Raw genomic sequence first — 26413 nt, forward strand, 5'->3', positions numbered from 1 at the left:
TGATTTATCAGGCATCACCTGTCTTGAAGCTGTTTTGATTCAGCCCTATTTTACTATGCAACTCCAAATACTCCACAAACTCATCCTTAATAATGGACTGTAAAATTCTTACCAATGACTGAGGTCAGTGTAACTGGATTCTAATTTCCGTTATTCTGTCTCCCTCCTTTCTTAAATTGGGGTGTTACATTGCTGATTTTCCAATCCTGTGGTACTCTCCCTAACTCCTGAATGATCACCACTAATACCTCCACGATCTTTTCAGCTAACTCCTTCAGAACCCTGGGCTGTAGTCCATGTAGTCTGGCTGATTCATCTAACTTCACCTTCCCCAGCACCTGCTACTTCGTGATACCCATCATATATACCTCTGCCTCCTGAATTTCTCTTGAAGTTCTGGTTTACTGCTGGTGTCTTACACCATGAAAACTGATGCAAAGTATCCATTCAGTTCTGCCATCATTAGTTTGTTCCCTGATAACAAAGTGTGGAGCTGAATGAACACAGCAGGCCAAGCGGCATCTTAGGAACACAAAAGCTGACGTTTCGGGCCTAGACCCTTCAGAGAGTTTGTTCCCTGTTACGATTTCTTCAGCCTCATTTTCCAACAGTTGAATGTCCAATCTTGCCTGTATCTTACCTCATATGCATCTAAAAATATGCTCGCAATCTTCTTCTGTATTACTAGATATCTTACCCTCATTTCAACCTTTCCCACCTTGTTGCTTTTCTAATTGCCCTCTGCTGGTTTTTAATGTATTCCCAATCCATTGGTTTCCCACTGATCTTCACTACATTTGTACGCTTTCCTTTTGCCTTTATGATGTCCCTGACATAATTTGGTTGCCTCATCCTCCCCTTAGTATGTGACTTGGGATGAATTTCTGCTGTGCCTCCTGAATTACCCCCAGAAACTCCTACCAATGCTGCTCCAGCACCTTCCCTGCTAGAGACCACTTCCAATAAATTCTGGCCAGCTCCTCCCCTGTGTCTTTGTAGTTACCTTTACTCAGTTGTATTATTACATCTGATTCAACTTCAGCCTCTCAAACTGCAGGGTGAATTCAATCATTTTATTGTTACTGTACTCTATGGAGTTCCTGTGCCTTAACCTCCCTAATCAAGTTACCAGCTACTAACATTTCAAAGAAGAATCATAGAAGCCCAACAGTGCGGAAGGAGGCCACTTGGTCCATCGAGTCTGCACTGACTCTCCAAAGAGCATAGCACCCAGTCTCAGCCCCCTACCATATCCCATAATCCCACATTTGCCATGGCAAATCCACTCAACCGACACATCCCTGGATACTAAGGGCAATTTCAGTATGGCCAATCCACTTAAACTGCATGCCAGACATGCCAGCAGACATGCAGTATTCAAGTCGAATGACCGGACTGAATACAGACAATCCAAATGTGACCTTGGCAAAGCCACCAGGGAGACCAAGAAGCAGTACTGGCCTAAGTTGGAGGTTCAGACTTACCAAACAGACTTCCACCATCTATAGCAAGGCCTGAATGACATTATGGGATACAAAATGAAACAGTGTAAGATCGTGGGCAATGACACATCTCTCCCTGACAAGCTCAGTGCTTTCTACATTTGGTTTGAGCAGAATGCCAGTGGCGCGGTCATGCCTGCCCTGACAGCCCCAGATACACCTGTTCCTTCCATCACCACTTCAGAAGTCAGATTGTTTTTCCTGGGAGTCAACCAAAGGAAAGTGATGGGCCCGGACAGCATCCCCGGCCGAGCACTCAGATCCTGTGCGGACCGACTGGTGGTGGTATTCACCGACATGTTCAATCTCTCCCTCCTAAAAGCCAAAGTCCCCACCTGCTTCAAGAAGACCGCTATTATCCCTGTACCCAAGAAAACACGTGCAGTGTGCCTTAATGACTACTACCCAACGGCTGTGACCTCAATAATCATGAAGTGCTTCAAGAGACTGGCCATGGCCCATGTCATTTCCAGTCTCCCAACCTGCCTCAACATAAGTCCACAGAGAATGCCATATCCTTAGCCCTGCACTCATTCCTTGGACATCTGGACAACAAAGACACGTAAGTCAGACTCTTGCTCATTGACTACGCTCCACCTTCAACACCATTACCCCCTCCAGACTGATCTCAAAACAGCATGACCTTGGTCTCAGCTCTGCCCTCTGCAATTGAATCTTCGGTTTTTTGACTCATAGGCCACAGTGAGGATAGGTAATAGCATCTCCTCCCCAATAACAGTCAACACTGCCCCCCCCACCACCGAAGGATGCATCCTCAGCCCCCTACCGTGCTCCCTGTACAATTGCTGACTGCATTGTCAAATTCCAAATGAACATCATTTGCGAGCGCGCTGATGACACTACTGTTGTGGGACAGGTATCTAACAACGAGTAAAAAAGTACAGAAGGGATATTGTTTTCATTGCACATGTCAACAAGCCCTTAATCTGTCTCTCAACATCAGCAAAACTAAAGAACTGATCACTGACTTCAGAAAGAAAGGAGGAGAACACGCCCCTATTTATATCAATAGAACTGAGGTTGAGAGAGTGAATCCTCACAGTGACAAGAGGTGATGACCTGTTCTGCACTTCCCACGTAGATGAAATGGTCAAGAAGCACAACAACACCTCTTCTTCTTCAGGTAGCTCAGGAAATTTGGCATGTCCATAAGGTCCCTCACCAACTTCTACAGAAACACCATTGAAAACTACTGTCCGGGTGCATAACTGCTTTGCCCAAGACCATAAGAAACAACAAAAGGTGCTGTGTACAGCCCAGACCGTCTCAGAAGCCAACCTTCCAACCATGGACTTAATTTTTACACCTTGCTGCCACAGAAAAGCAGCCAACATCAAAGACCCATGATTTCTTACAATCTCTTCCATGAGGTAGAAGAAGCAGAAGCCTGAACACACGCACAAGTAGGTTCAGGAACAGCTTCTTTCAGGCTGTTATCAGACTGTTGAATGGCCTCTAGCCTCAAATAATGTAATCTGTATGTCTCCAGGTGTTTTTGATCTGTACATCCTTTGCTTGCTGTAATCTGCCTGTACCACTGTATTTCAGTACATGTGACAACAAAACCAATGAAATCAAATGCAGGAGGCAACTGGAGCTAGGAGGAAATCTGCGTTGACACAGGGAGAATGCGCAGACTCCACACAGACAGACAATCACTGGAGTGTGGAATCAAACCCAGGTCCCTGGCTTTGTGAGGTAGCAGTGCTAAGCACTGAGCTACTGTGCTGCCCATTTAAAGTTATTAAATTGTGATAACCCTTAAAAAAGGTCACAGTCATTTGGTGACAAGCCATTCAGTTGCATGTGATAACACTTGCAGACATGAAAGCCAATGAAAAAAAAGCAGTCCCAGCGAAGAGTCTGCAAAACTGTCTGTCCCAAGTAGTGTTTCAGAGATAGTAGGAACTGCAGATGCTGGGGAATCTGAGATAACAAGGTGTAGAGCTGGATGAACACAGCAGGCCAAGCAGCATCAGAGGAGCAGGAAGGAGTACCGTAAAGGATGAAAGCGAGATTAAAAGACAAAGAGCAGTAGGGATTCTTGTGGTTTCGGCAAGTGAAAATGCAGCCACTCCTGATGGAGCAATTATAGTTGGGAATGCACAAGAGGTACAAATTTGAAGAATGCAGAGATCCCAGCAAGTTGTGGAATTGTACAGGCCTCCTTACTACTTTTTAAAAGTCTTGTTCCAAAATGGGGGCAGGGATTCCCTGCTCTAGGCAAACAACAGCCTAACATATTTGTATTCACAGAACCACACTTTACAACATCCTCAACACCATAATGACCACTTCTGGATTTGACCTATCAAATCAATAACACAGACGCACTAGAACTGGCAAAAAGGATTTACTCTGGGAGTCCTCACATCATCAGGTCAAACACAGGGAAGGAAAACCCTTGTGGATTGCCATCTAAAGCTTACCCTCAGCCAATGTAGCAGCATTCCTCCTTGTTGAACACCACTAAAAGAAGCACTGTGGGTAGCAAGAGAACAGAATGTATACTGGGTGTATTCCTTGAGGAAGGATCACTGGACGCGAAACGTTAACTCTTTTTCCTTCACAAATGCTGCCAGACCTGAGCTTTTCCAACATTTTTGTTTATCTTCTCTGGGTGGGGTTCTTTAATGTCCATCATCAACAGTGTCTGAATGGCAACATGACCAAGCTAGCTGAGTTTTACAGATCTCAAATTGAGTCTAAGTCAGGTGATGAAGAAAGGAACAAGAGGGGAAAACCCACTTGACCTTGTTCTCACTAATCTTCCTGTTGCAGATATAGTCCACGTCAATGCTGGAACAAGGTACCACCACACAATCCCTGTGGAAATAAAATCTTGCCTTTACATTGAGGATACATTCCATTCTGTTGTGCAGCACTACTGTTGTGCTAAATGGAATAAATTTTGAACATATTTGACAACATGAAACAAAGTGCTGTGTGCCATCAGAAGCAGCAGAATTGTATTCAAATACAATCTTTACCTCATGATGTGGCACATTCTCCCTCTCCAGCATGATCATTAAGCCAGGGGATCAGACTTAGTTTAATGAAGAGAGTGCAGGATGACATGCCAGGAGCAACACCAAACATAAAAGCCAAAAAACTGCAGATGCTGTAAATCAGGAATAAAAACAAAGCTGTTGGAAAAGCTCAGCAAGTCTGGCAGCATCTGCAAAGGAGAAAACACAGTTACCATTGCAGTCCGGTGACCCTTCCTCAGAACTGATGGTGGCTGGGAAAATGTCAGTTTATATGCAGTAAATAGGGAGGTGGGTGGGGTAGGGAGTAAACGATAGGATAGAGCCCAAAGAGAGAGAAAGACAGTTGGACAGACAAAAGGAGTTGCTAACAATCAGGCTGGGAGGGTAAATAGTTGTTCATTGGGGCTGTTAGTGACTAACAACAGGGGGTGTATATGGTAGGCTAGGTGGTAACAAGGCCTGGTGTGTGGGGTAGGGGGCTGGGACATGGGAGAGTTTCGCCTCTAAAATTATTGAACCCAACATTGAGTCCGGAGGGCTGTAGGGTCCCCAAGCAGAAAACGAGGAGTTGATCCTCCAGCTTGCACTGGGCTTCACTGGAACACTGTAGCAAGGCAGAGACAGTGATGTTGACCAGGGAGCAGGGTGGTGCATTGAAGTGACCGGCAACAGGTAGTTCAGAGTATTTTTTGCAAGCAAAACCAAACATACCAAAATATGAGGTGTCAATCTGGAGAAGTTACCAAATGGGGCTACATGCAAGCCAAACAATGCAGGCAGCACATAGCAGACAAACCTAGGACATCATGCAACCAGCCAATAAGATCAAAATTCTGCTATCTTCCCATGTGTTATCATGAATATTGGCAAACAACTAGACAACTGACAGGTGGAGAAGGTTCCACAAATATAATTAACTTCAATGATGAGGGAGCCCAACACATCAGAGCAAAAGGAAAGGCTGAAACACTTGCAGCAATCTTTAACCAGAAGTGCCAAGTGAATGGTACACCTCAACTTCCTCCTGAGTCCTGCATCATCAGATACCAATCTTTAACCAATTCGACTCACTTCGCATATCAATAAGAAATGACTAAAGATACTGTACAGTTGGAAAAGCAACAGGCCCTGCCAATATTCCAGAAACAGTACCCTAGACTTGTAACCCAAAACTAGCTACACCTGACTCAATCTGGAGAAGTTACCAAATGGGGCTACATGCAAGCCAAACAATGCAGGCAGCACATAGCAGACAAACCCAGGACATCATGCAACCAGCCAATAAGATCAAAATTCTGCTATCTTCCCATGTGTTATCATGAATATTGGCAAACAACTAGACAACTGACAGGTGGAGAAGGTTCCGCAAATATAATTAACTTCAAGCTTTTCCTGATTGGCACCTGACTAATAGAACAAAATCTGACCAGACATGTTTCATGCACAAAAAGCAGGAAAATCTAATCCAGCCAATCACAGTCTCATGACTCTACTCTCAATCATCATTAGACTGATCAATGGGGTTTTGAGCAGTGCTATCAAGCAACACATACTCAGCAATCACCTATTCACTTTCACTCTACTTGGGTGTAGCCAGGGCCACTTAGCTCCAGAGCTCATTATAGGCTTGGTCCAAACACAGAGAAAAACTTTGAGCTTAGAAGTGCTGCCACACCATTTCAATATTCAGATTTGGAATAGTATAGCAAGTTACATTCACAACATTCAAGTGCCAGACAATGGACCATCTGTAAAAAGATAGAATCTACTCATTTCTCCTTCAAATTCAATGACATTAACATCACTGAATCCCACACCGTCAGCATCATAAGGACTATTGTTAACCAAAAATAGTATCGGACCAGCCATGTAAATACCACGGCAGCAAGAATAATTAGTAATTTAGTATTAGTAATTCTGCCATAGATAACCCAACTCCTCACTCACAAAAACCTGTTCATCACTTTCATGGCACAAGTCAGAAGGTGATGAAATAGCCTCTACCTGCCTGGAAGTACGCAAGTCTAATAACACTCAAGGAGCTTGACTATTCTTGATTACTCGGGACAAGCAAGCCACTTGATTGTTAGCCCATTTGTGACTTTCAACATTCAGCTTCTCCACCATTGATGCACAATGATAGGAGTGTGAACCATCTCCAAAATGCAATACTCCTTCAACACCAAAGCTCCTTGGACAGCACCTCCAACTATATGATCTCTAAAACCTAGAAGGACAAAAGCAGCAATGAATGGGATCACAATACCACAAGTTCCTCTTCAAATCACACCTATCCTGTCTTATAACTACATCACCATTCATTCTCTGTTGTTGTTGTTGGATCAATTTCCTTCACAACAGCACTTGTGGGTGTATCTACTGTAGTTTACCACCACCTTCTTAACAGCAAACAGTGACGGCGAATAAACGCTGACCTAACCAGCGAACCCCATATCCAATGAAAGAATTAATAAATAAGACAGTGACTTGTGTATTGCATGCAGCATGTCTGCAGTCCTCAAACATCACCTTTTCATGGATATGTTTTTGTTTGCAAGACAAAGACAGGAGCTGAGAACAAATGGATTTGGTTTCTCATCTCTAATTGATCTGAAGGAAGCAATCCACAATGGATTAACCATGGGTTCTATACAGGAATAAGTTTAGGCCATATAGGAAACTCCTGTCCTCCTTTAGCCTAAACTCCCTATTAATTCTTATTTTATTCCCATTTGTCACAACCTTAAGCATGTTCTTTTCCAAATCGTGCATGCATTGCAACAATAATTTCACTTGGGAATTCAAAACCTTTAGGAACAGTTTTTCTCCTGCTGGGGTAAGTCTTCATAAGTTTGTTGGTACATTTATAGACCTTCAAGGCTGAGCATCACATTAAGACTGCAAATCACATCATTTTCAGTCTATGGCAGTAATTACAAGGTGGTTGTGGTGGGAATAATTCATAATGTGCAACTGATCCAGTAATTTTCAGAGAATTCAAATTCATGGCATATCTCTTTTACTTCACAACTTGCTAGATGTTTAATAAATGAATACAGGAGAATGACATTAATGCATCCTTGTAATGAAGTGATTTCTCAGCAATTGATAATCTACTGACTTTTATTTTACAGCTAATTTTTGAAAAATGTTTTTTGAAGACCAATCCAATCTAGCCCAGATTCCCAGTATTATTAGTTGACTTTGATGATTTTGAATATTTTCACAGATTGTCTGATTTTGATACGTAATCTGTCAGCACTTTATACCTTATTTTGGTTTTATAGCATTTTGTGAAAATAATGTATCTTTTCTTAGTTTTAAATAAAAAAAATTGAACAATCATTAAAGGAAGAATGTATGATTCCATGAATTACTGAAAATGTAACTATAATGTTTTTAACATTTTGTGCTTTTTTAAAATTGTTCATGGTATGTGAGTGCACTGGCAAGGGCAACATTTACTGTGCATCCCTAGCCACCTTTGACAAGATGGTGTGTTAGCAGAACAATGGGTACGTGGGGACGATATCACTTGCAAGTTCCCTTTCTTGGCACACATCAACTTGACTTTGAAATACGTCTTTTCTTCTTCATTGTCACTGGGTGAACATACAGGAAATTCTTTTCTAGTAGCACTATGGGCTCACCAATGTCACATGGATTGTAATGGTTTAATAATATGGCTTGGCTTCTCAAGTGAATTTACAAATTAGGCAATAAATGCTGGTCTTATCATACATGTTCAGAATGAATAATAAAAATAAAGCAAAAAAGGTCTTGCAATTATGTTTTGATTCTACAATATAGCAACCATAAACTGTTCAAATTTTTACTGTAAAGAAGTTAAAGAGGGCACACACACACACACACACACACACACACACACACACACACACACACACACACACACACACACACACTTTGAACATTAGGATTTTTGTGCTGATGCCCTGGAGTGGGATTTCAGTCCAGTGAATCAGAGTTGTGATTACAATTAGCTGCACTAGGGTTAACACATGGAGAAAACAAAAGTGCAGTGTAACCTTTTATACCCATCGGAAACAACCTTGCTTTAAAATCTCATTCAAGAGACTGGACTCTGGACATGAAATAGACCTTCAGTACTGCACTGAAGCATCAGCCTAGGTCATACGATCAAGTCTCTGGAATGCCAATTCTGCCTGAAAATGTATGGTAACACTGCAAGGAAATTTTCCTGGTGGATGCTGAATATGCACAGTGTAGGAGCTGTGTCCAATATGATGATGGGGAGGCCACATCAAGATTCTAGCCCGATTCATTTATTCTCAGCAAGTTGCAGGCGACAAACATGCATCTTGTTTCAGCTCATTGATCCAGTGATAAGGAAATACTGGCCAGTTAGATATGGATAGATGAGGAACAAGAACAGCAATTTGCCAGAAGACTTTTATTTTCTAGGCTCAGAGGAGCACCAATGCTCTAGAGATTCTCAAAATTTAGAGGGAATGGGACTAGCATGAATCACAGCTGCTTCACCCATACCTCCTTAAACCTTAGACCTGGGTCCTGCAATAGCTGAAGGGCCTCAACTTGCATATTTAAATACCATCTCACCTTGTTTCGGTTCTCCGTACAGGGTGCCAATTTAAAGACACAAATTAAATGAAGCAGATATATGGATGTAAAAGGTGCCCTCATCAAAATTTCAGTGGCCAATTATCTGTTTTACTGATTAGAAACAGGCAAAAGGCTGTTGTAGACCTGCACCTCAATAATAGGTTCCCTCAGAACATCATCCACCATCCACACTATTTCCTTGGTATGACTCTGCATCCCATGCATTACCAAAAATATATTTCAACTTTTCTTTCTTAAACTTATTAAGGACCAACTAGCCATGTGCATAATTAGTTCTATACATACAGAGCTTTCAGAAAAAGTAATCTTCTCATATATCCTGCTTTCTTTAGGCTTCTTAATTTGTAACTGTTTGTGTTTAAATTTTGTACATGGAAGAAAAGTTTAATTAGATCCTATCTGTCAAAACATTTCTTGACTTTTAACGCACCGTATCCTCACTGCCACTCCAGTTGAGCTCATAGGCCAACATGGGCCACATATTGACACTGGACATTTCTTGTTCTACAGGCTGAATTTTATTATCCTTTTAGCGAAGGATTAGGAGGTGGGATGGTTGACAAAATGACATAGGAAAGCACTGGACGGCATGCTTACAGTCTTTCTACCACAACGCCATTTCGTCAGTTGTTGTAAGTACGGCAGAGCAGCTGCCTGCTTTCAGTAAAATGAATAATTAATGGTCACTTCCTACTTCCACAAACATTTTTTCAGTAACTCCGAGACTGGGAGTGGTGAGACTGTCCAGTGTGGCCTGGTGGCTTCTCAACAGATCGTGTAGGAAACAGCTTCAATTTTTGGCACTTCATGTTCCAAAGTGGCACCTGTATGATGGTGCCTGCTCTCACAACAACAGCACCATTTGTCCAGCCTCCTGCCACACCCATCTCCTTGCCCCTGACAACAGCCAAGGCCTGATTGTCAGTCCTGACTACCCGCAATTCCACTCACTCGTCTTTGAATGTACCAACAACCCCATCTATCACTAGCAGTGATACTGTTGAATCACTGATTGCACAGACAACTCCTGGAATGAGCCACTGTCTTTAGCAGGATGGCTGCCCAAACAGCCCCAAAAACACCTGTAGACTATCTGCCAGTGCCTGATGAAGTAGGGCTGGCTCCCACTTTCTAATCTGACAGCTGGATTTCTGCTGCCTCTGCAAAATTCTTACCTATATTTTAATAACATAGTGAACTGTGCAATAGCTCAGTGAAGTCTGCTTTTTTTTCCAATCGAGTAATGTAAGTTAATGCAGGTACAAAGCAGCAATTCCAGGAATGAACATTAATAAAATCTTGCTTCAGGGTTTAAATCTAGGAGATGCAAGTGTAAAGCCTTAAGGCTAATCCATAAGACATTTCCTGTGTAATGAGACTCCAGTGAATTAGATCCACTGGCCTACACCACAGCTTGTGCTCGGGAATGTGCTTGGCTTCCTGAATAATGAAATAAATTACGTTCATGAGTCTCATAGAACCAGCTAGTAGATCGAGGTAAAAAACACAAAGTAAATCGACCACTAATGTTAACTATTACTGTAATAAAAATCCAGTGACCATCATTTAGCATAAAAATGAAACACTTAATATCACGTCATTTCTTTTGAATCAGGCGCATCTGAATCCAGTTCAAAATGAATGCACATCTGGATACTGCAGAACATCCAAGTCACCTCAGTGTGACCTATGATTGTTCTCCCTGCTGTGAGAACAGTCTTTTGAAAGGAATTAGAATGGCTAGAAACAGATTTTACTCTTTGTTACATAAGGACAGTTAAATAATTCCAGATTTATATCTAACTTACAGATATATGGCATAATTGATTTGTAAAGGGATTTTTAAAAATAAACTGATCTGAATTGATTCTGTCCCAAGCACTGCAACAGGTATATATGCTTTACACTCTTGTTATGGATGCAGATCAATCAAAACCAAGTTCAAAATCATTTACAGCTATTTGGAAATTTGTTTTTATTGCCTTAGAATAACGATTTAAATGCTGCACACAAATAAGATATCTAATCATAACAGAAATGCAAAAGAAGGAAAACAGTTTGAATAATATACAAATATACAGTGTATTGAAAGTGAAGTTTAGAAAAAATTCACTTCATATAGCCTAAAAAACTGTACTTTTTATTACTCTGGAAATTAAATGCTTTTGACGTTTCTGGATGGGCTGAACAGTGCTGCTCTCAAGTGGCTGGATTTTTTTTATCCCACTTTTGACAGATTAGGACAAATTAGGACTGTTTAAAGTAGCACATAGCAATTTTTGGAAGGTTCTTTTGAAATAAAAACAGTACAGCCACTGCCTTAGGCAGGCAAAGGCAGGACTTCATTATTCTGGAAATTATGGACAACTTTTATCAACGCGTAAAATGAAGGATTAAACTAAGCTACCTTCCTACTTAAGGGCAAACAACAACCGTCTATGATTGTCACATACATAACAAAAGACTTCTCAAAAATACAAATCAAATACATTACGCACAAAGGAAAAATAATTCAATATTTTAACTGCATTTTAAATTTTATTTCTTTTATAAGAACTATTACCTCACATGTTACACGCCTAAAATATAAAATGAACGTGAATTTTAAAAGAGAAGAGTCATGAAAATATGTTGGCCTGGTTACTGTTCTAAGAATTCTGCTGCTGGGAACATGACAAGACTTCCTTTGATGAGTGTGCCATGGGCTCCTGCAACTTCCTTCTCGGTCATTTCCTTAATAAAAAAAAACCAGCTTACAGAGCTACCTCCTTCATCTATCATTGATCGAGTATCAAAACATACAATCTCAAAATCACTGAACAGCAAAACAGGCACAAAAAGCTTTGTATTTACCTTTTTAGCTTGCTGTACAGACCGAGAGCGAGGGCCAAACCCCATCTGTGGCATGGACAGCAGCATCTTTACAGTCCTTGGTGCCACACAGTCCAGTCACACGAGTAAGATTATGTTGCACAGGAAGCAAGCCTCAAACAGCAAATCTGCAAATCAGCCTGTTTGTGGGGGAGCACCACATAACTCACTGCTGCACAGAGAGAGTCACTGGCAGATCAGTCAGTAGGCCTTAGTTTTGGGAGGAGTCTGAAAAACCACAGGGCAGAGGGAGGAGGCAAATTGAGATCACACTAATGAATGAATGGCATTTTGCCTCAGGCTCTCATGTCTCTACAGGATGCACCAAGTGAAGCAAAAAGGAATAAAAACAGAATTCTTTGTATACGCTATGAAAATTACCAATACAAACAACTTTCTTAAATTGATGTTCTTAAAAGAAAGTAAATAAGGATGAAAAATATCATAACAATCTGAAGATGACTGTGTGCAACCAGAGTACACAAAGTGCCTCAATATTTAAAATGTGCAAAGATGCAAACTTAAATAAAAGATCGATAAAGCATTATGGAGGTTAAAATTTAAAGAAAACTATTTAATTTTCTAATATAACAACATAAATCATTCAGATGCAGAACATATTTGCTGGCCAGATTGCTGATTAATCATTAAGAGATGAAGTTCAAACTGAATTATTGGGGTGAGTAATCAAAACAGAAACTAGCAAATGTGAAGGAAACCTGCTTCAGTACTTGTACCAGGGTAAGATCAGGTATCTGGTGAAGATCTGAGTATTGCTAATGAGATACCCTGCTGGCACTAACTCCCCAAACTTAAAAAAGCAGAGATATAGACAACAGGAACAGACTATTGGTCTCAGGAGACTGTTCCACCACTGAATTTGATGATGGTTGGTATGTATATCAAATCTATCTACAGGATTTTGTTCCTCATCCCTTGGTCTCATGACCCAATAAGACCATCATTCTCACTGTTGAAAATTTCTATTGATCAGTATCCATTTTTAGGTGAGAATGTTACAGATTTGTCATTCACTTTGTATGAAAAAAATGCTTCCTGATTTCAATCTTAGAGCAATAATCACTGGCAGAGTGATTGAATATAAGGATTTGTTTTAGTTGATCAGTGGGAATCAACATGGATTCGTAAACAGTAGGTCACTCCTGTTGAACCTGACAGAATAGTTTTGGAAAGTGACAAAAGTTATGAACCGGGGAATGTCAATGAAGGTCATTGATTTGAGTAATGGCAGGCATATGATAAAATTCATTACTAGACACTGTAAGGTAAAGTTGAGCATGAAAACAAATTATTGACCCTTTTTGGAAATCTACCTGAGGGCGAGATACAGAGAAGGGCTAAGGGACAAGTACTCTAATCGGCAGGTTGTGCCCACTGTTGTTCTTCAAGGATCTGTGTTGTTACCTTAATTGTTCACCCAAACAAGTAAAAAAGTTAAATGAGATAGCAGGAACTGCAGATGCTGAAAAATCTGAGACAACAATGTGCAGAGCTGGATGAACACAGCAGGCCAAACAGAAAGAGACCCTTTGGGTCAACTCGTCCATGTTGACCAGATATCCTAAATTAATCTAGTCTTATTTGCTGGCATTTGGCCCATATCCCTCTAAACCCTTCCTATTCATGTACCCATCTATGTGCCTTTTAAATGTTGTAATTGTACCAGCCTCCCCCACTTCTTCTGACAGCTTATTCCATACATGTACCACCCTCTGCGTGAAAAAGTTGCCACTTAGGTCCCTTTCAAATCTTTTCCCTCTCACCTTAAACCTATGCTCTCTAGGTTTGGAATCACCCACCCGAGGGAAAAGACTTTGGCTATTCACCCTATCCATGCCCCTCATGATTTTATAAACCTCTATCAGGTCACCCCTCAGCATCCGACCCTCCAGGGAAAATAGCCCCAGCCTATTCAGCCTCTCTCTATAGCCCAAACCCTCCAATCCCTGAACCCTTTCAAGTTTCACAACATCTTTCCTATAGCAGGGAGATCAGAATTACATGCAAAATTCCAAAAGTGGTCTAATCAAGGTCCTAAACAGCCACCACATGACATCTCAACTTTTATACTCAATGCACAGGTATAGTAAACAGTGTAAATAGAAGCATAAAATTAAAAAAAAATGGATTATGTGAGTGAATAAAATCATAGAAAATAGATTTTAATGCAGGTAACTGTGAAGTCATGCACTTTGGAATTAAAATGGCTAAAATTGTGTAAATAGCGTCATAGCCATAGAGTCATACAGCAGAAAACAGACCTGTCCGTCCAACCAATCCATGTTGATCATCATTCCAACTAAACTAGTTCCAACTGCCTGCATTTGGCCCATATCCTTCCAAACATTTCTTAATCATGTACTTATCCAAATGTTCCTCCATGTCCAGTAACATTTCTGAAAGATCTCCAACTTTATAGTAATGTAACAGGGCAACCGGAACTGCACACTGTGTTCCAGAACAAGCCTCCCCAGTGCCCTGCACAAGAGGTTTTAAGGTCACAGGAGTGTACCGCAGGCAGGAAGGTTGTTTGAAGTGTGTCTACTTCAATGCCAGGAGCATCGGGAATAAGGTGGGTGAACTTGCAGCATGGGTTAGTACCTGGGACTTCGATGTTGTGGCCATTTCGGAGACATGGATAGAGCAGGGACAGGAATGGTTGTTGCAGGTTCCGGGGTTTAGATGTTTCAGAAAGAACAGAGAAGGTGGTAAAAGAGGGGGAGGTGTGGCTTTGTTAGTCAAGGACAGTATTACGGTGGCAGAAAAGACTTTTGATGAGGACTCGTCTCCAGAGGTAGTGTGGGCAGAGGTTAGAAACAGGAAAGGAGAGGTCTCCCTGCTGGGAGCATTCTACAGGCCTCTGAAAAGTTCTAGAGATGTAGAGGAAAGGATTGTAAAGATGATTCTAGATAGTAGCGAAAGTAACAGGGTAGTTGTTATGGGGACGTTAACTTTCCAAATATTGACTGGAATTGCTCTAGTTCGAGTAGTTTAGATGGGTCAGTTTTTGTCCAATGTGTGCAGGAGGGTTTCCTGACGCAGTATGTAGATCGGCCAACAAGAAGCAAGGCCACATTGGATTTGGTTCTGGGTAATGAGCACGGCCAGGTGTTAGATTTGGAAGTAGGTGAGCACTTTGGTGATAGTGACCACAATTCAGTTATGTTTACTTTAGCGATGGAAAGGGATAGGTGTATACCACTGGGCAAGAGTTATAGCCGTGGGAAAGGCAATTATGAGGCGATTAGGCGAGATTTAGGGAGCATAGGATGGGGAAGGAAACTGCAGGGGCTGGGCACAATTGAAATGTGGATCTTGTTCAAGGAACAGCTAATGCGTGTCCTTGATAAGTACATACCTGTCAGGCAGGGAGGAAGTGGTCAAGCGAGGGAACCGTGGTTTACTAAAGAAGTTGAAACTCTTGTCAAGAGGAAGAAGGAAACTTATGTAACGATGAGGCGTGAAGGCTCGGTTAGGGTGCTTGAAGGGTTACAAGTTAGCCAGGAAGGACCTAAAGAGAGAGCTAAGAAGAGCCAGGAGGGGACATGAGAAATCTTTGGCAGGTAGGATCAAGGAAAACCCTAAAGTTTTCTACAGGTATGTCAGGAATAAAAGAATGACTAGAGTAAGATTAGGGCCAGTCATGGACGGTAGTGGGAAGTTGTGCGTGGAGTCCGAAGAGATCGGAGAGGCGCTAAATGAAAATTCTTCATCAGTATTCACACAGGAAAAAGAATATGTTATCGAGGAGAATATTGAGATACGGACCATTAAACTAGATGGGGTTGAGGTTCATAAGGAGGAGATGTTAGCAATTTTGGAAAGTGTGAAAATAGATAAGTCCCTGGGTCGGATGGGATTTATCCTAGGATTCTCTGAGAAGCTAGGGAGGAGATTGCAGAGCCTTTGGCTTTAATCTTTATATCGGTCATTGTCTACAGGAATAGTGCCAGAAGACTGGAGGATAGAAAATGTTGTCCCCTTGTTCAAGAAGGGGAGTAGAGACAATCCTGGTAATTATAGACCAGTGAGCCTTGCTTCAATTGTGGGTAAAGTGTTGGAGAGGATTATAAGAGATAGGATTTATAATCATCTAGAAAAGAATAATTTGATTAGGGATAGTCAACATACTCTTTTGTGAAGAGTAGGTCGTGCCTCACAAACCTTATTGAGTTATTTGAGAAGGTGACCAAACAGGTGGATGAGGATAAAACGGTTGATGTGGTATATATGGATTTAAGTAAAGCATTTGATAAGGTTTCCCACAGTAGGCTATTGCAGAAAATACGGAGGCATGGATTGAGGGTGATTTAGCAGTGTGGATCAGAAATTGGCTTGCTGTAAAAAGACAGAGGGTGATGGTTGATGGGAAATGTTCATCCCCGAGTTCAGTTACTAGTGGTGTACTGCAAGGATCTGTTTTGGGTCCACTGCTGTTTGTCATTTTTATAAATGACCTGGATGAGGGCGTAGAAGGATGGGTGAGTAAATTTGCAGATGACACTAACGTCGGTGGAGTTGTGGATAGTGATGAAGGATGCTGTAGGTTGCAGAGAGACATAGATAAGCTGCAGAGCTGGGCTGAGAGGTGGCAAATGGAGTTTAATGCAGACAAGTGTGAGGTGATGCACTTTGCTAGGAGTAACTGGAATGCAAAGTACTGGGCTAATGGGAAGATTCTTGGTAGTGTAGATGAGCAGAGAGATCTCGGTGTCCATGTACACAGATCCTTGAAAGTTGCCACCCAGGTTGACAGGGCTGTTAAGAAGGTATATAGTGTTTTAGCTTTTATTAATAGAGGGATCGAGTTCCGGCACCAAGAGGTTATGGTGAAGCTGTACAAAACTCTGATGTGGCCGCACTTGGAGTATTGCGTACAGTTCTGGTCACCGCATTATATGAAGGATGTGGAAGCTTTGGAAAGGGTGCAGAGGAGATTTACTAGGATGTTGCCTGGTATGGAGGGAAGGTCTTACGAGGAAAGGCTGAGGGACTTGAGGCTGTTTTCGTTGGAGAGAAGAAGGTTGAGAGGTGACTTAATTGAAACATATATGGTGACGGCGAGCACAAGGGGGCATAGCTTTAAATTGAGGGGTGAAAGATATAGGACAGATGTCAGAGGTAGTTTCTTTACTCAGAGAGTAGTAAGGGAATGGGGTTGGTGGAATGCTTTGCCTGCAACGGTAGTAGATTCGCCAACTTTAGGTACATTTGAGTCGTCATTGGACAAGCATATGGACGTACATGGAATGGTGTAGGTTAGATGGGCTTCAGATCGGTATGACAGGTCGGCACAAAATCAAGGGCCGAAGGGCCTGTACTGTGCTGTAATGTTCTATGTTCTAACTTCAACATGACATCCCAACTCCTATACTAAAAGGTCTGAGCAACGAAGGCAAACTTGTTAAACAACTTTTTAACCATCCTGTCAACATGTGACAAACTTTAAAGAACCATGCAGCTGAGCCCTAGGTCAGTCTGTACTACAACACTACTCAGGGACTTACTTTTAGTTGTAAAAATCCTGCCCTTGTTTGTTTTATCAGAATCCAACACCTCACATTTATCCAAATTAAACACTTCCTGCTACTCCTCTGCCCATTGACCTAATTGTAATTTTAAATAACCTTCTCCACTGACAACTATACCACAAAACTTGGTGTCATCCACAAGCTTACTACGCATACCTTTTATATTCTCATCCAAAGCATTTTTATAAATGACAAATGAAATACAGAAAACCTAGAAACAGTGGAGCTTCAAAGGTGCTGGAGAGCTCATTAACGCTGATTTTTAAAATGTCAAATGCAAATCTAGTAAATAATTAAAAAAAGTAAGTGGAACGCTGGCTTTTATATCTCAACAACTAGAATACAACAAGATAGAATTTACATTACAAGCTATACAAAACCCTGGTGAGACCACACCCAGAATACTCTGAGGAATCATCTCAGCAAACCCAGAGGGCAACAACCACTGAACTGCCTTTCAAGTCTTTCTCCTGGGCTATAAAAACTGTTTATTTCTGTCTGTCCTCATGCATGTGTAGGGAGGACGTATAAAGGGGTTAGTATTTTAACTAATAAAAATAAATGCCAATGCTTCATAACTGTTCACCTGCAGCATGGTCTATTTATTTATTATAATTATTTCTTTTATGTGCTGAACCCTGGTCTGTGCTTTCAGTCAACTTGGGTCTAAATTCAAATAAATTGGTGAAATTCTGCGTACATTTAAAAATCTTTCATTTTTGTGATGGCGCTGAGAATAGCAAAGTTTGATTTCCAGCATGTGACCCCTAAGAGGCAGAACACACCCAGATTTCTTCCACCCCAAAATTAATGTTCTTGCATACATTCCACATACGAGCCAGGTCCCTTCACTCTTCTCAGCCACAGCATGTAATAATCGCATTAGTCATCAAACTTAATGAGGTTAATAAAATCATAAGGGGGGTAGATAAGGTGAATGACGGCAATCTTTTCTCATTAAGCATGCATCACCCTCCATATAACCCCTTTTGCACCATCAAGCACTTAGCAGTGCCAGAAATGCTCGCTGATGACAAGATTTTCTGGGGTTTACATTGCCAGGTGCCTTATTTAAAGCCCAGCAATGCATCAGTTCAAAAGTCACAAACCAAAATAGCACTGTTTGGTTCCTGTGTGTGAGGGTTTCCAAGCAATATAGTGGGTACAGGGAAAATGGCAACCCCATTCTCAGACAGGGACTTGGAAGTCCTGCTAAATGGGATGATGAAGAGGAGGGCTGTCATCTCTCCTCAGTACCTGCAGAGGAGACCTGGGCTCCAGGTACCAGGCATCAGTTTGGTCTAAAGCTAACATCTGGATCAGTGCTATTTCCACAACGCAATACTCAGCAGAGTAGGAAGATGGCTGATCACCTTCTGTACTACACAAACGTAAACATTTTTACCTGTCTGCTACCTCATACTCACTCTAATTCCGCTGCTGCATCCATCTCCTGCCAATGCTCCTGGTCTTATTTCGTGTGGCATCTTTCCTCAATGGCTGTCAACCATACCCATTCTCCCAACTATCTAACCCTCCCTGTCCTCTGTGCTTTCTACCTATTACACTTGGGAGAACTCACCACCATTCACCCACCAAGAATAACACGAACAACTGTGTCAGCTATTTTACCTCAATCCCTCATCTTGTCTCATTCCAAGAGAAAACAACCCACCATAAGGGACAGAAAAAAACAGTAGTCGGGAAGATGAAGGAAATTCTAAAAGTGTTTTCTAAGTATGTTAGTTACAAGACAATAATCAGTGAAAGAGTGGGAACCACAATGACAATTGGTACGTACTGCCAGAAGACATGGGTGAGGTTCAATGTGAGTACTTTGCATCTGTATTCCCTATAGAAAGGATGAAATAAGCAGCGAGGACTATCACAACTTGAAAAATTATCACTGAGACAGACAAGAGATATTAATGATTTTAGTGGGCTTCAGTGTGGATATATCCTGAGGCCCGAATGGAATACATCCAGGCTGCTCAGGAAACAAAGGAGGAGGTTGCAGAGGCTCTGATATTAATTTTCAAATCCTCTCTGGCCACAGGAGAGTTGCCAGAGGACTGCAGAACATCAAATATAGCCCTATTATTCAAGAAACGTAGTAGAAAGAATTTAAGAAACAAGCCAGAGAGTTCAATGTCGCTGGTAGGGAAATTATGGGATAAATTCAAGGGCAGCACAATAGCTCAGGGGAGAGCACTGCTGCCTCACAGTGCCAGGGATTCGGGTTGATTCCAGCCTTGAGTGACTGTCTACGTGGAGCTTGCACATTCTCTCAGTCTTGATGTGGGACTCTGCTGGGCACTTCGGTTTCCTCCCACAGTGTAAAGATATGCAGGTTAGGTAGATTGGCCATGCTAAATTATCCATAGTGTCCAAAGATATGTAATCTAGGTGGATTAGCCATGGTAAATGGAATACAGTCGGGGTCTGAGTCTGGGTTCGATGCTCTTTGGAGAGTCAGTGGGAACTAGATCGGGTGAATAGCTTCTTTCAACACCGAACGGATGCTACAATTCTAAAATTCACAGGAGCAGGTTAACTATCTACTTGGGAAGACAATGATTAAGCAAAGATAGCATAGCTTTGTAAAGGTGAAATCATGTCTAACAAATTTGATTGGTTTTCAAGGAGATGACTAGGTGTGTAGATGAGGATCATGCAGTTGATGTAGTGTATGTGGACTTCAGTAACTTTTGACAAAGCCTTGCATTGGACAATCAGACCTACAATTGGCTTAGTGGCAAGAGGCAGAGAGTGATGGTTGAAGGTTGTTTTTTGTGACTGGAAACATGTGTCCAATGATGTTTCACAGAGTTTTGTGTTGGGTTCCTTACTGTTTGCAAAACTAACGATCCAGAAATGAAAGTAGGAGATATGATCACTGAGTTCACAGATGACATGAAAATTGGTGACCTGTTAACTAGAGATGAGAACAGTGGCAAATGGAATTTAATCCTGGAGAGTGCAAAGTAATGCTTTTGGGGGGCCTAAAAAGGCCAAATGTGCACGATGCAGAGTGAGATCCTCAGAAATACAGACGATCAAAGAGACTTTGTTGTAAATGTCGACTGACACTTAAGGGTGATTAAAAAGTCAGCTACTTTATCTATTTTTATTATCTTATGCACTGAATACAATGACAGGGAGGTTATGATGGAACTGTATTAAACATTAGTTAAGCCACAACTAGAATATATAGCTGTGAGGTGGGAAAATCAATGTTTCCGGTTGAAACACTTCATCAGGAATGGAGATAGAGAGTGGAGTCCAGAAATAAATAGAGTGTGAGGCTGGGGGAGGGGTAGGAGAGATGGTGATATGTGGATGTAGGTAGAGGGTTATTGTGATTGATCCATGGGAAGCGTGGAGTGGATATCTAAGTAGGAAGACGGACAGTTTAGGTTAGATTAGGTCAGGAGGAGGAGGGCCGGACATGGGATGAGGCTGGGGGTGGAGAGATTTTGAAGCTGGTGACGTCAGTGTTAAGGCCATTGGGTTGGAAGCTTCCAAGGTGAAATATCAGGTGTTGTTCCCCCAGTTTATGTTTGGCCTCACTCTGACAGTGGAGGAGGGCAAGGATGAACATGTTGTCGGGGAGTGGGAGGGGCGATTAAAATGGATGGCAACTGGAAGGTCGGGTTGGTTGATGCATGCAGAGTGAACTAGTCCCCATGGCTGCATTTGGTCTCCCTGATATAGCGGAGACAATATCAGGAGCAATGGATGCAATAGAAAATGTTGGATGAAGTGCAGGTGAATCTTTGCCAGATCTGGAAGGATTGTTTGGAGCCTTGGATGGAGGTGAGAGGGGAGGTGTGGAGGCAGGTGATGCACCTCTTGTGGTTGCAGGGAAAGGTACTGGGTGTGGTGGAGAGGTTGGAGGTGAGTGTAGAGCTTATGAAGGAGTCACAGAATGCAGTCTCTGCAGGAAGCAGACAGGGGTGTGGAGGGGAATATCTTTTTGGTGGTGGGGTCTGATTATAGGTAATGGAAATGTCAGAGGATGATGAGATATCCTCCTCTTTTAGGGACTGTAATTTCTCTTCCTCTGTAATTAAGGATGCCCTCAACTGCATCTCCTCCATATCTTGTACTTCTGCCCCCAAACCTCCTCCCCATCAAAAGCAGTAAGGATAGAGTTCCCTTAGTCCACCCAACCAACCTCCAGATCCAATGCATCATTATCTGATATTTCCGCCACCTACAATCAGAGCTCACCGATGCGTGGATACTGTCTGAACTGCTGCACTTTTCCAGCCTCACACCTTTAGACTCTGACTTCCAGCATCTGCAGTTCTTATTGTGCCCACAATGAGAGTACTCAAATAGTAGTGTTCACCACATGTCAGAAAGATGTGATTGCATGAGAGAAAGTCCAGAGAAGATTCACCAGGATATTGTCTGAGCTGAGGCATTTCAGATCTGAAGAAAGACTAAATAGGCAGGGGATATCATCATCATAACAGAAAGGTTGGAGAAGGGGCCTGATTGAGGTGTTTAGTCACAAAATTATGTGGGTCATAGGGAGGATAGATAGGAAGACCCTTTTCCCCTCAGTACATAGAAAATTACAGCGCAGTACAGGCCTCCAACCTGAAAAACAACCTATAAATCGAGGGCCAGCATGTGCCACAAGGATTGGTGCTGGGTCCACTGCTTTTTGTCATTTATATAAATGTTTTGGATATGAATATAGAGGGTATTGTTAGTAAGTTTGCAGATGAAACTATAGTTGGTGGTTCGATGGACAGTGAAGAAGATTATCTCAGAGTACAATGGGACCTTGATCAAATGGGTCGATGGGCAAAAGTGTGGCAGGTAGAGATTAATTTAGATAAATATGAGGTGTTGCATTTTAGAAAGGCAAATCAGGGCCAAACATATACAGTTAATGTTAAGGCCAGTGTTGCTGAATAAAGAGAACTTGGGGAGAGGTTTATACTTCCTTGAAAGTAGAGTTGCCGGTAGACGAGATAGTGAAGAAGGCATTTGGTATAGAACATATAGAACATAGAACATTACAGCACAGTACAGGCCCTTCGGCCCTCGATGTTGTGACGACCTGTCATACCGATCTCAAGCCCTTCTAACCTACACTATTCCATGTACATCCATATGCTTGTCCAATGACGACTTAAATGTACCTAAAGTTGGCGAATCTACTACCGTATGCTTGCCTTCATTGGTCAGTGCATTGAGTACAGGAGTTAGGATGTCATGTTGTAGGTGCACAGGGTGTTAATTACACCAGTTTTGGAATGCTGTGTTCAATTCTGGTCTCCCAGCTACAGGAAAGATATTGCAAAACTTTACAGGGCTCAGGAAAGATTTACAAGGATGTTGCTAAGGTTGGAGGGTTTGACCTATAGGAAGAGGCTGAATAGGCTGGGGGTATTTTACCTGAAGCATTGGGAGCTAAGGTGTGACCTTATTGAGGTATACAAATCATGAGGGGCATGGATCGGGTGAATAGCTAAACCTTACATCCATTGTTTCAGAAAACAAGTCACATTCCAACAGCACTTTGTACAATGGAAACAGAGCATAGGCCCAAAACGTCAGCTTTTGAGCTCCTGAGATGCTGCTTGGCCTGCTGTGTTCATCCAGCTTCACACTTTGTTATCTTGGTTTCTCCAGCAGCCGCAGTTCCCATTATCACTGATACTCTCCCAATTTTCCTCTTTATTAACATTTGGGTATGCATTGCCCTTTCTGGAGGAAAAGCTATGTTCTCCTATAGCGGAATACTTTTCCCCAAAGTAGAGAGCATAGATTTAAGGTGAGAGAGGAAAGATTTAAAAGGGACCCAAGGGGCAACTATTTCACACAGAGGATGATATGTGTGTGGAGTGAGCTGCCAGAGAAAGTGTTGGAGGTAGGTACAATTACAACATTTAAAAGGAATGTGGTTGGGTGTAGCAATAGGAAACTTTAGACAGATATGGGCCAAATACTGGCAAATGGGACTAGGTTAATTTAGGCTATCTGGTAGGCATAGATGAGTTGGGCTAAAGGTTTTGTTTCTGTGCTATACATCTCTATGATTCTGTGAAAGGGGGACCAGACTAAATGGGCAGAATGGCCTATTTCTACTCCTACATCTTCCAATCTAATAGCAGTCCGGACCCTCCATTTGCGCTGTGCCTGCAACCCTCAACCCTGCAGAAGTTCAAACTGTGGAAGATGAGAATCTGGCCAGGACACTCTAAATATGACTGGGCCCTCTTGCCACAAATGCCCCCAGGGATGCCCATTGAAAACATCAAGGCCAGCTGAATCCCTTATAGAGTAGGGCCTCTCTCTCTATTCCATCTGAGCACTCCAGGACCTTGTTGATGTAATAAGAGGAAAGGGAAATATCAAACATTCTGAAGGGACATAGGTGGCACAAGTGACACCTAAATTTAAGTCGAATCTCCAATTTGTAAATATATCTTCACATTGCATTAATACCTGTGGGACTGTCATTTTAGTTGCAGCTACATGAATAAAACTTTATAGTCTACACTCCTTTAGAGACACACAGTCTGTAAACCCTATTTAAGGGAGTGGTACACTTTCCCTAGAATCCATAGTAGCATCAAAGCAGGACATATATCAATGTTGAAGCATCAGATGTTATGAAGCGTCACAACAGTTAGTGGCACAAAAAGAAAACCAAATAAACCAAAAAACTGCATTTGTAATTGGGAATAAACATGGGCTGCTTGATGGCTTAGTATCAAGAGATTTATAGCTAATGAATAATGATTTCATCTGACTGGATGTGGGTTTTGAATAATTCCTGGTTAGAGACAAAATAAAACTGCAGATGCAGATAAGTCCTATATGGCTTGTTGCACCAGATGCTGCCACAGTTGGGCATGATGATGATGATGAGGGTCCTTCTGACCAAAATCTTCTGCTTCTTGCTTGGGAGAATACTGCTGCTCTCACAGCTGATCATTGACTATCACTTCTGCTTTTTGCTCAGTTCCAGGGGTCTGGGGATAGCCTGCAATGATTATGAGGCTCACTCTGTCTGAAACATACTGCAAAGAATGCCACAGAGCTGCCCCAAGTATGGGAGCTTCATTGTGGGGGCTAACTGTTTGGCCCTTGAAGACCCTAACAGAAGAATGAGCCATAATGTATCTATGCTTGGCTTCAGTAGGGGTTTGTCAAACAGAGCTGTAGGCCATGGTTGGACAGTTTTAAGGTACCTGCGTCTTGGAATGAAGCAGGAACTTGAGAGTTATCCAGGATATAAGCATCATGGAAGTTTCCATGGTGCTTAGCAGAGACATCTAGGATGTAGTTACAATGAGTGCAAATGGGTTGGAGATTGACCAAATGGAAGTCATTCCTATTAATGAAGTTAGTCAGTAACATTATGATGTAGTGGTCTCAAAGCTATGTGTATACAATCTCTAATGCCCCACACCTGGACGGCTCCAGCACATGGCATAGTTCAATCACAGTGTCCCAGGGCATCCTCATTCAGTGATGGTCCTGTGCATCGCCTAACTAGAGGATTTGCCACTGTGGATGAAAGATCATAGGCCTCGTGTCCTTTCTCTGCAGCATGAGGGAAATGTTGCTGCAAATTCTTTGTTTGGAGGCTGTTCAGCAGCCACTGGAATTTACTGCTGGTCCTGGCTTGCAGTTATACATGTTGCTCATCAATTTCTGTGGCTTTCATAGTGCCACAGCTTGACAAATGATGGTAGCTACTGGGCCATGATCTATAGATGATGGTGCCAAGGAAACTACATGGGGCTGCTGATTATATTGTATTATGACTGCTGACAAATTTTAGGCGCAAGTTTGAACCTTGACCTGACTATGTTTCAATTGGTTGCCAATGCAAGTAAAAAGCTTAAGTTTAAGTTTTCAATCACTATGTTAGGTGTAACGGTCATTAAAGGAAATGTTTCTGGACATAACTAAGGATATACTGGTTCCTAATTTCATTTTTGGTAATGGACCTACAGAATCTACAAAACCTCACTAAAATCATTCACCAAAAAGAAGTATTTGTATTAAATATGCCAGTTTGATGAAATATTGAGGTATCCTCACTACATGATAAGTATGACATGTATTATAATATTGTATTCCATCTTTATGAGGTCTTGGCCAGGTATAATGTATGTTTGATGATGCTCAATTTCCCCATATTTCTGCCTGTCCATAGGAATTTCATGCTTACTGTAACACCTCCTGATGACATTTGGGTGCTACCACAATCTGATGAACATTCATTGTCTCAGATCTCTGAGGATGTTATCAGAATCCTGTTTTCAGTATAATAAAATATGGAATTCCTTCAGCATTAGCTTCAGAGAGAGCTGCCTTTATTAACATGCTTATGTCCAAATCTGCTTTCTGAACCTCAATTAACAAAAACATGTAACTCTTCTTCAGAATCCATCTCCATCCTTAAAGAAAGTTACAGCTACTACTTGTAGTATTACCTTGACCTTTGACATTGTTTAGCCATTGCTGTGATGATCATACATTTTAGAAAAATTCCTGGAACAGGTTCCTGTAATTGTTCCATCTCTTTAACTTGTTTCAGACTTTCTGGCATTAAAAGCAAAGCTATGATTTGTACCCCAGCCAAATCATTACCTAGGAGTAAGCCAATTCCACACGAGTAATTTCTTAACAAATCCTACAACCATTGTTTCAGAAAACAAGTCATATTCCAGCAGCACTTTGTACAATGGAAACAGAGCATACTCTCCTAATTATCCTGTTTGTTAACACTTGGGCATTCATTGCGCTTTCTGGAGAGAAAACTATGCCTTTCTACAGCAGAAGTAACTTAGTGTCTCTTCGCACAGGATTTAGCTGC

At 41.8% G+C, this 26413-nt stretch overlaps 1 protein-coding gene across 5 annotated transcripts in view; it reads right to left on the minus strand.

The window, feature by feature from the left end:
* Positions 1-26413, minus strand: part of LOC125454239 (RNA-binding motif, single-stranded-interacting protein 1-like) — a 249574-nt gene that overhangs the window by 167434 nt on the left and 55727 nt on the right. For 2 of the 5 annotated variants that reach the window (XM_048534805.2, XM_048534809.2), the window contains exon 1: positions 11990-12221. The exons of the other annotated variants lie outside the window; for them this stretch is intronic. In XM_048534805.2, the coding sequence (XP_048390762.2) occupies positions 11990-12055 (66 nt within the window). In that variant the 5' untranslated portion in view covers positions 12056-12221. Of the gene's footprint in view, positions 1-11989; positions 12222-26413 lie in introns of those variants that run through there. 5 annotated transcript variants of the gene reach the window in all.

The sequence above is a fragment of the Stegostoma tigrinum genome, chromosome 7 (assembly GCF_030684315.1).
Source record: "Stegostoma tigrinum isolate sSteTig4 chromosome 7, sSteTig4.hap1, whole genome shotgun sequence".
Classification (NCBI taxonomy): domain Eukaryota; kingdom Metazoa; phylum Chordata; class Chondrichthyes; order Orectolobiformes; family Stegostomatidae; genus Stegostoma; species Stegostoma tigrinum.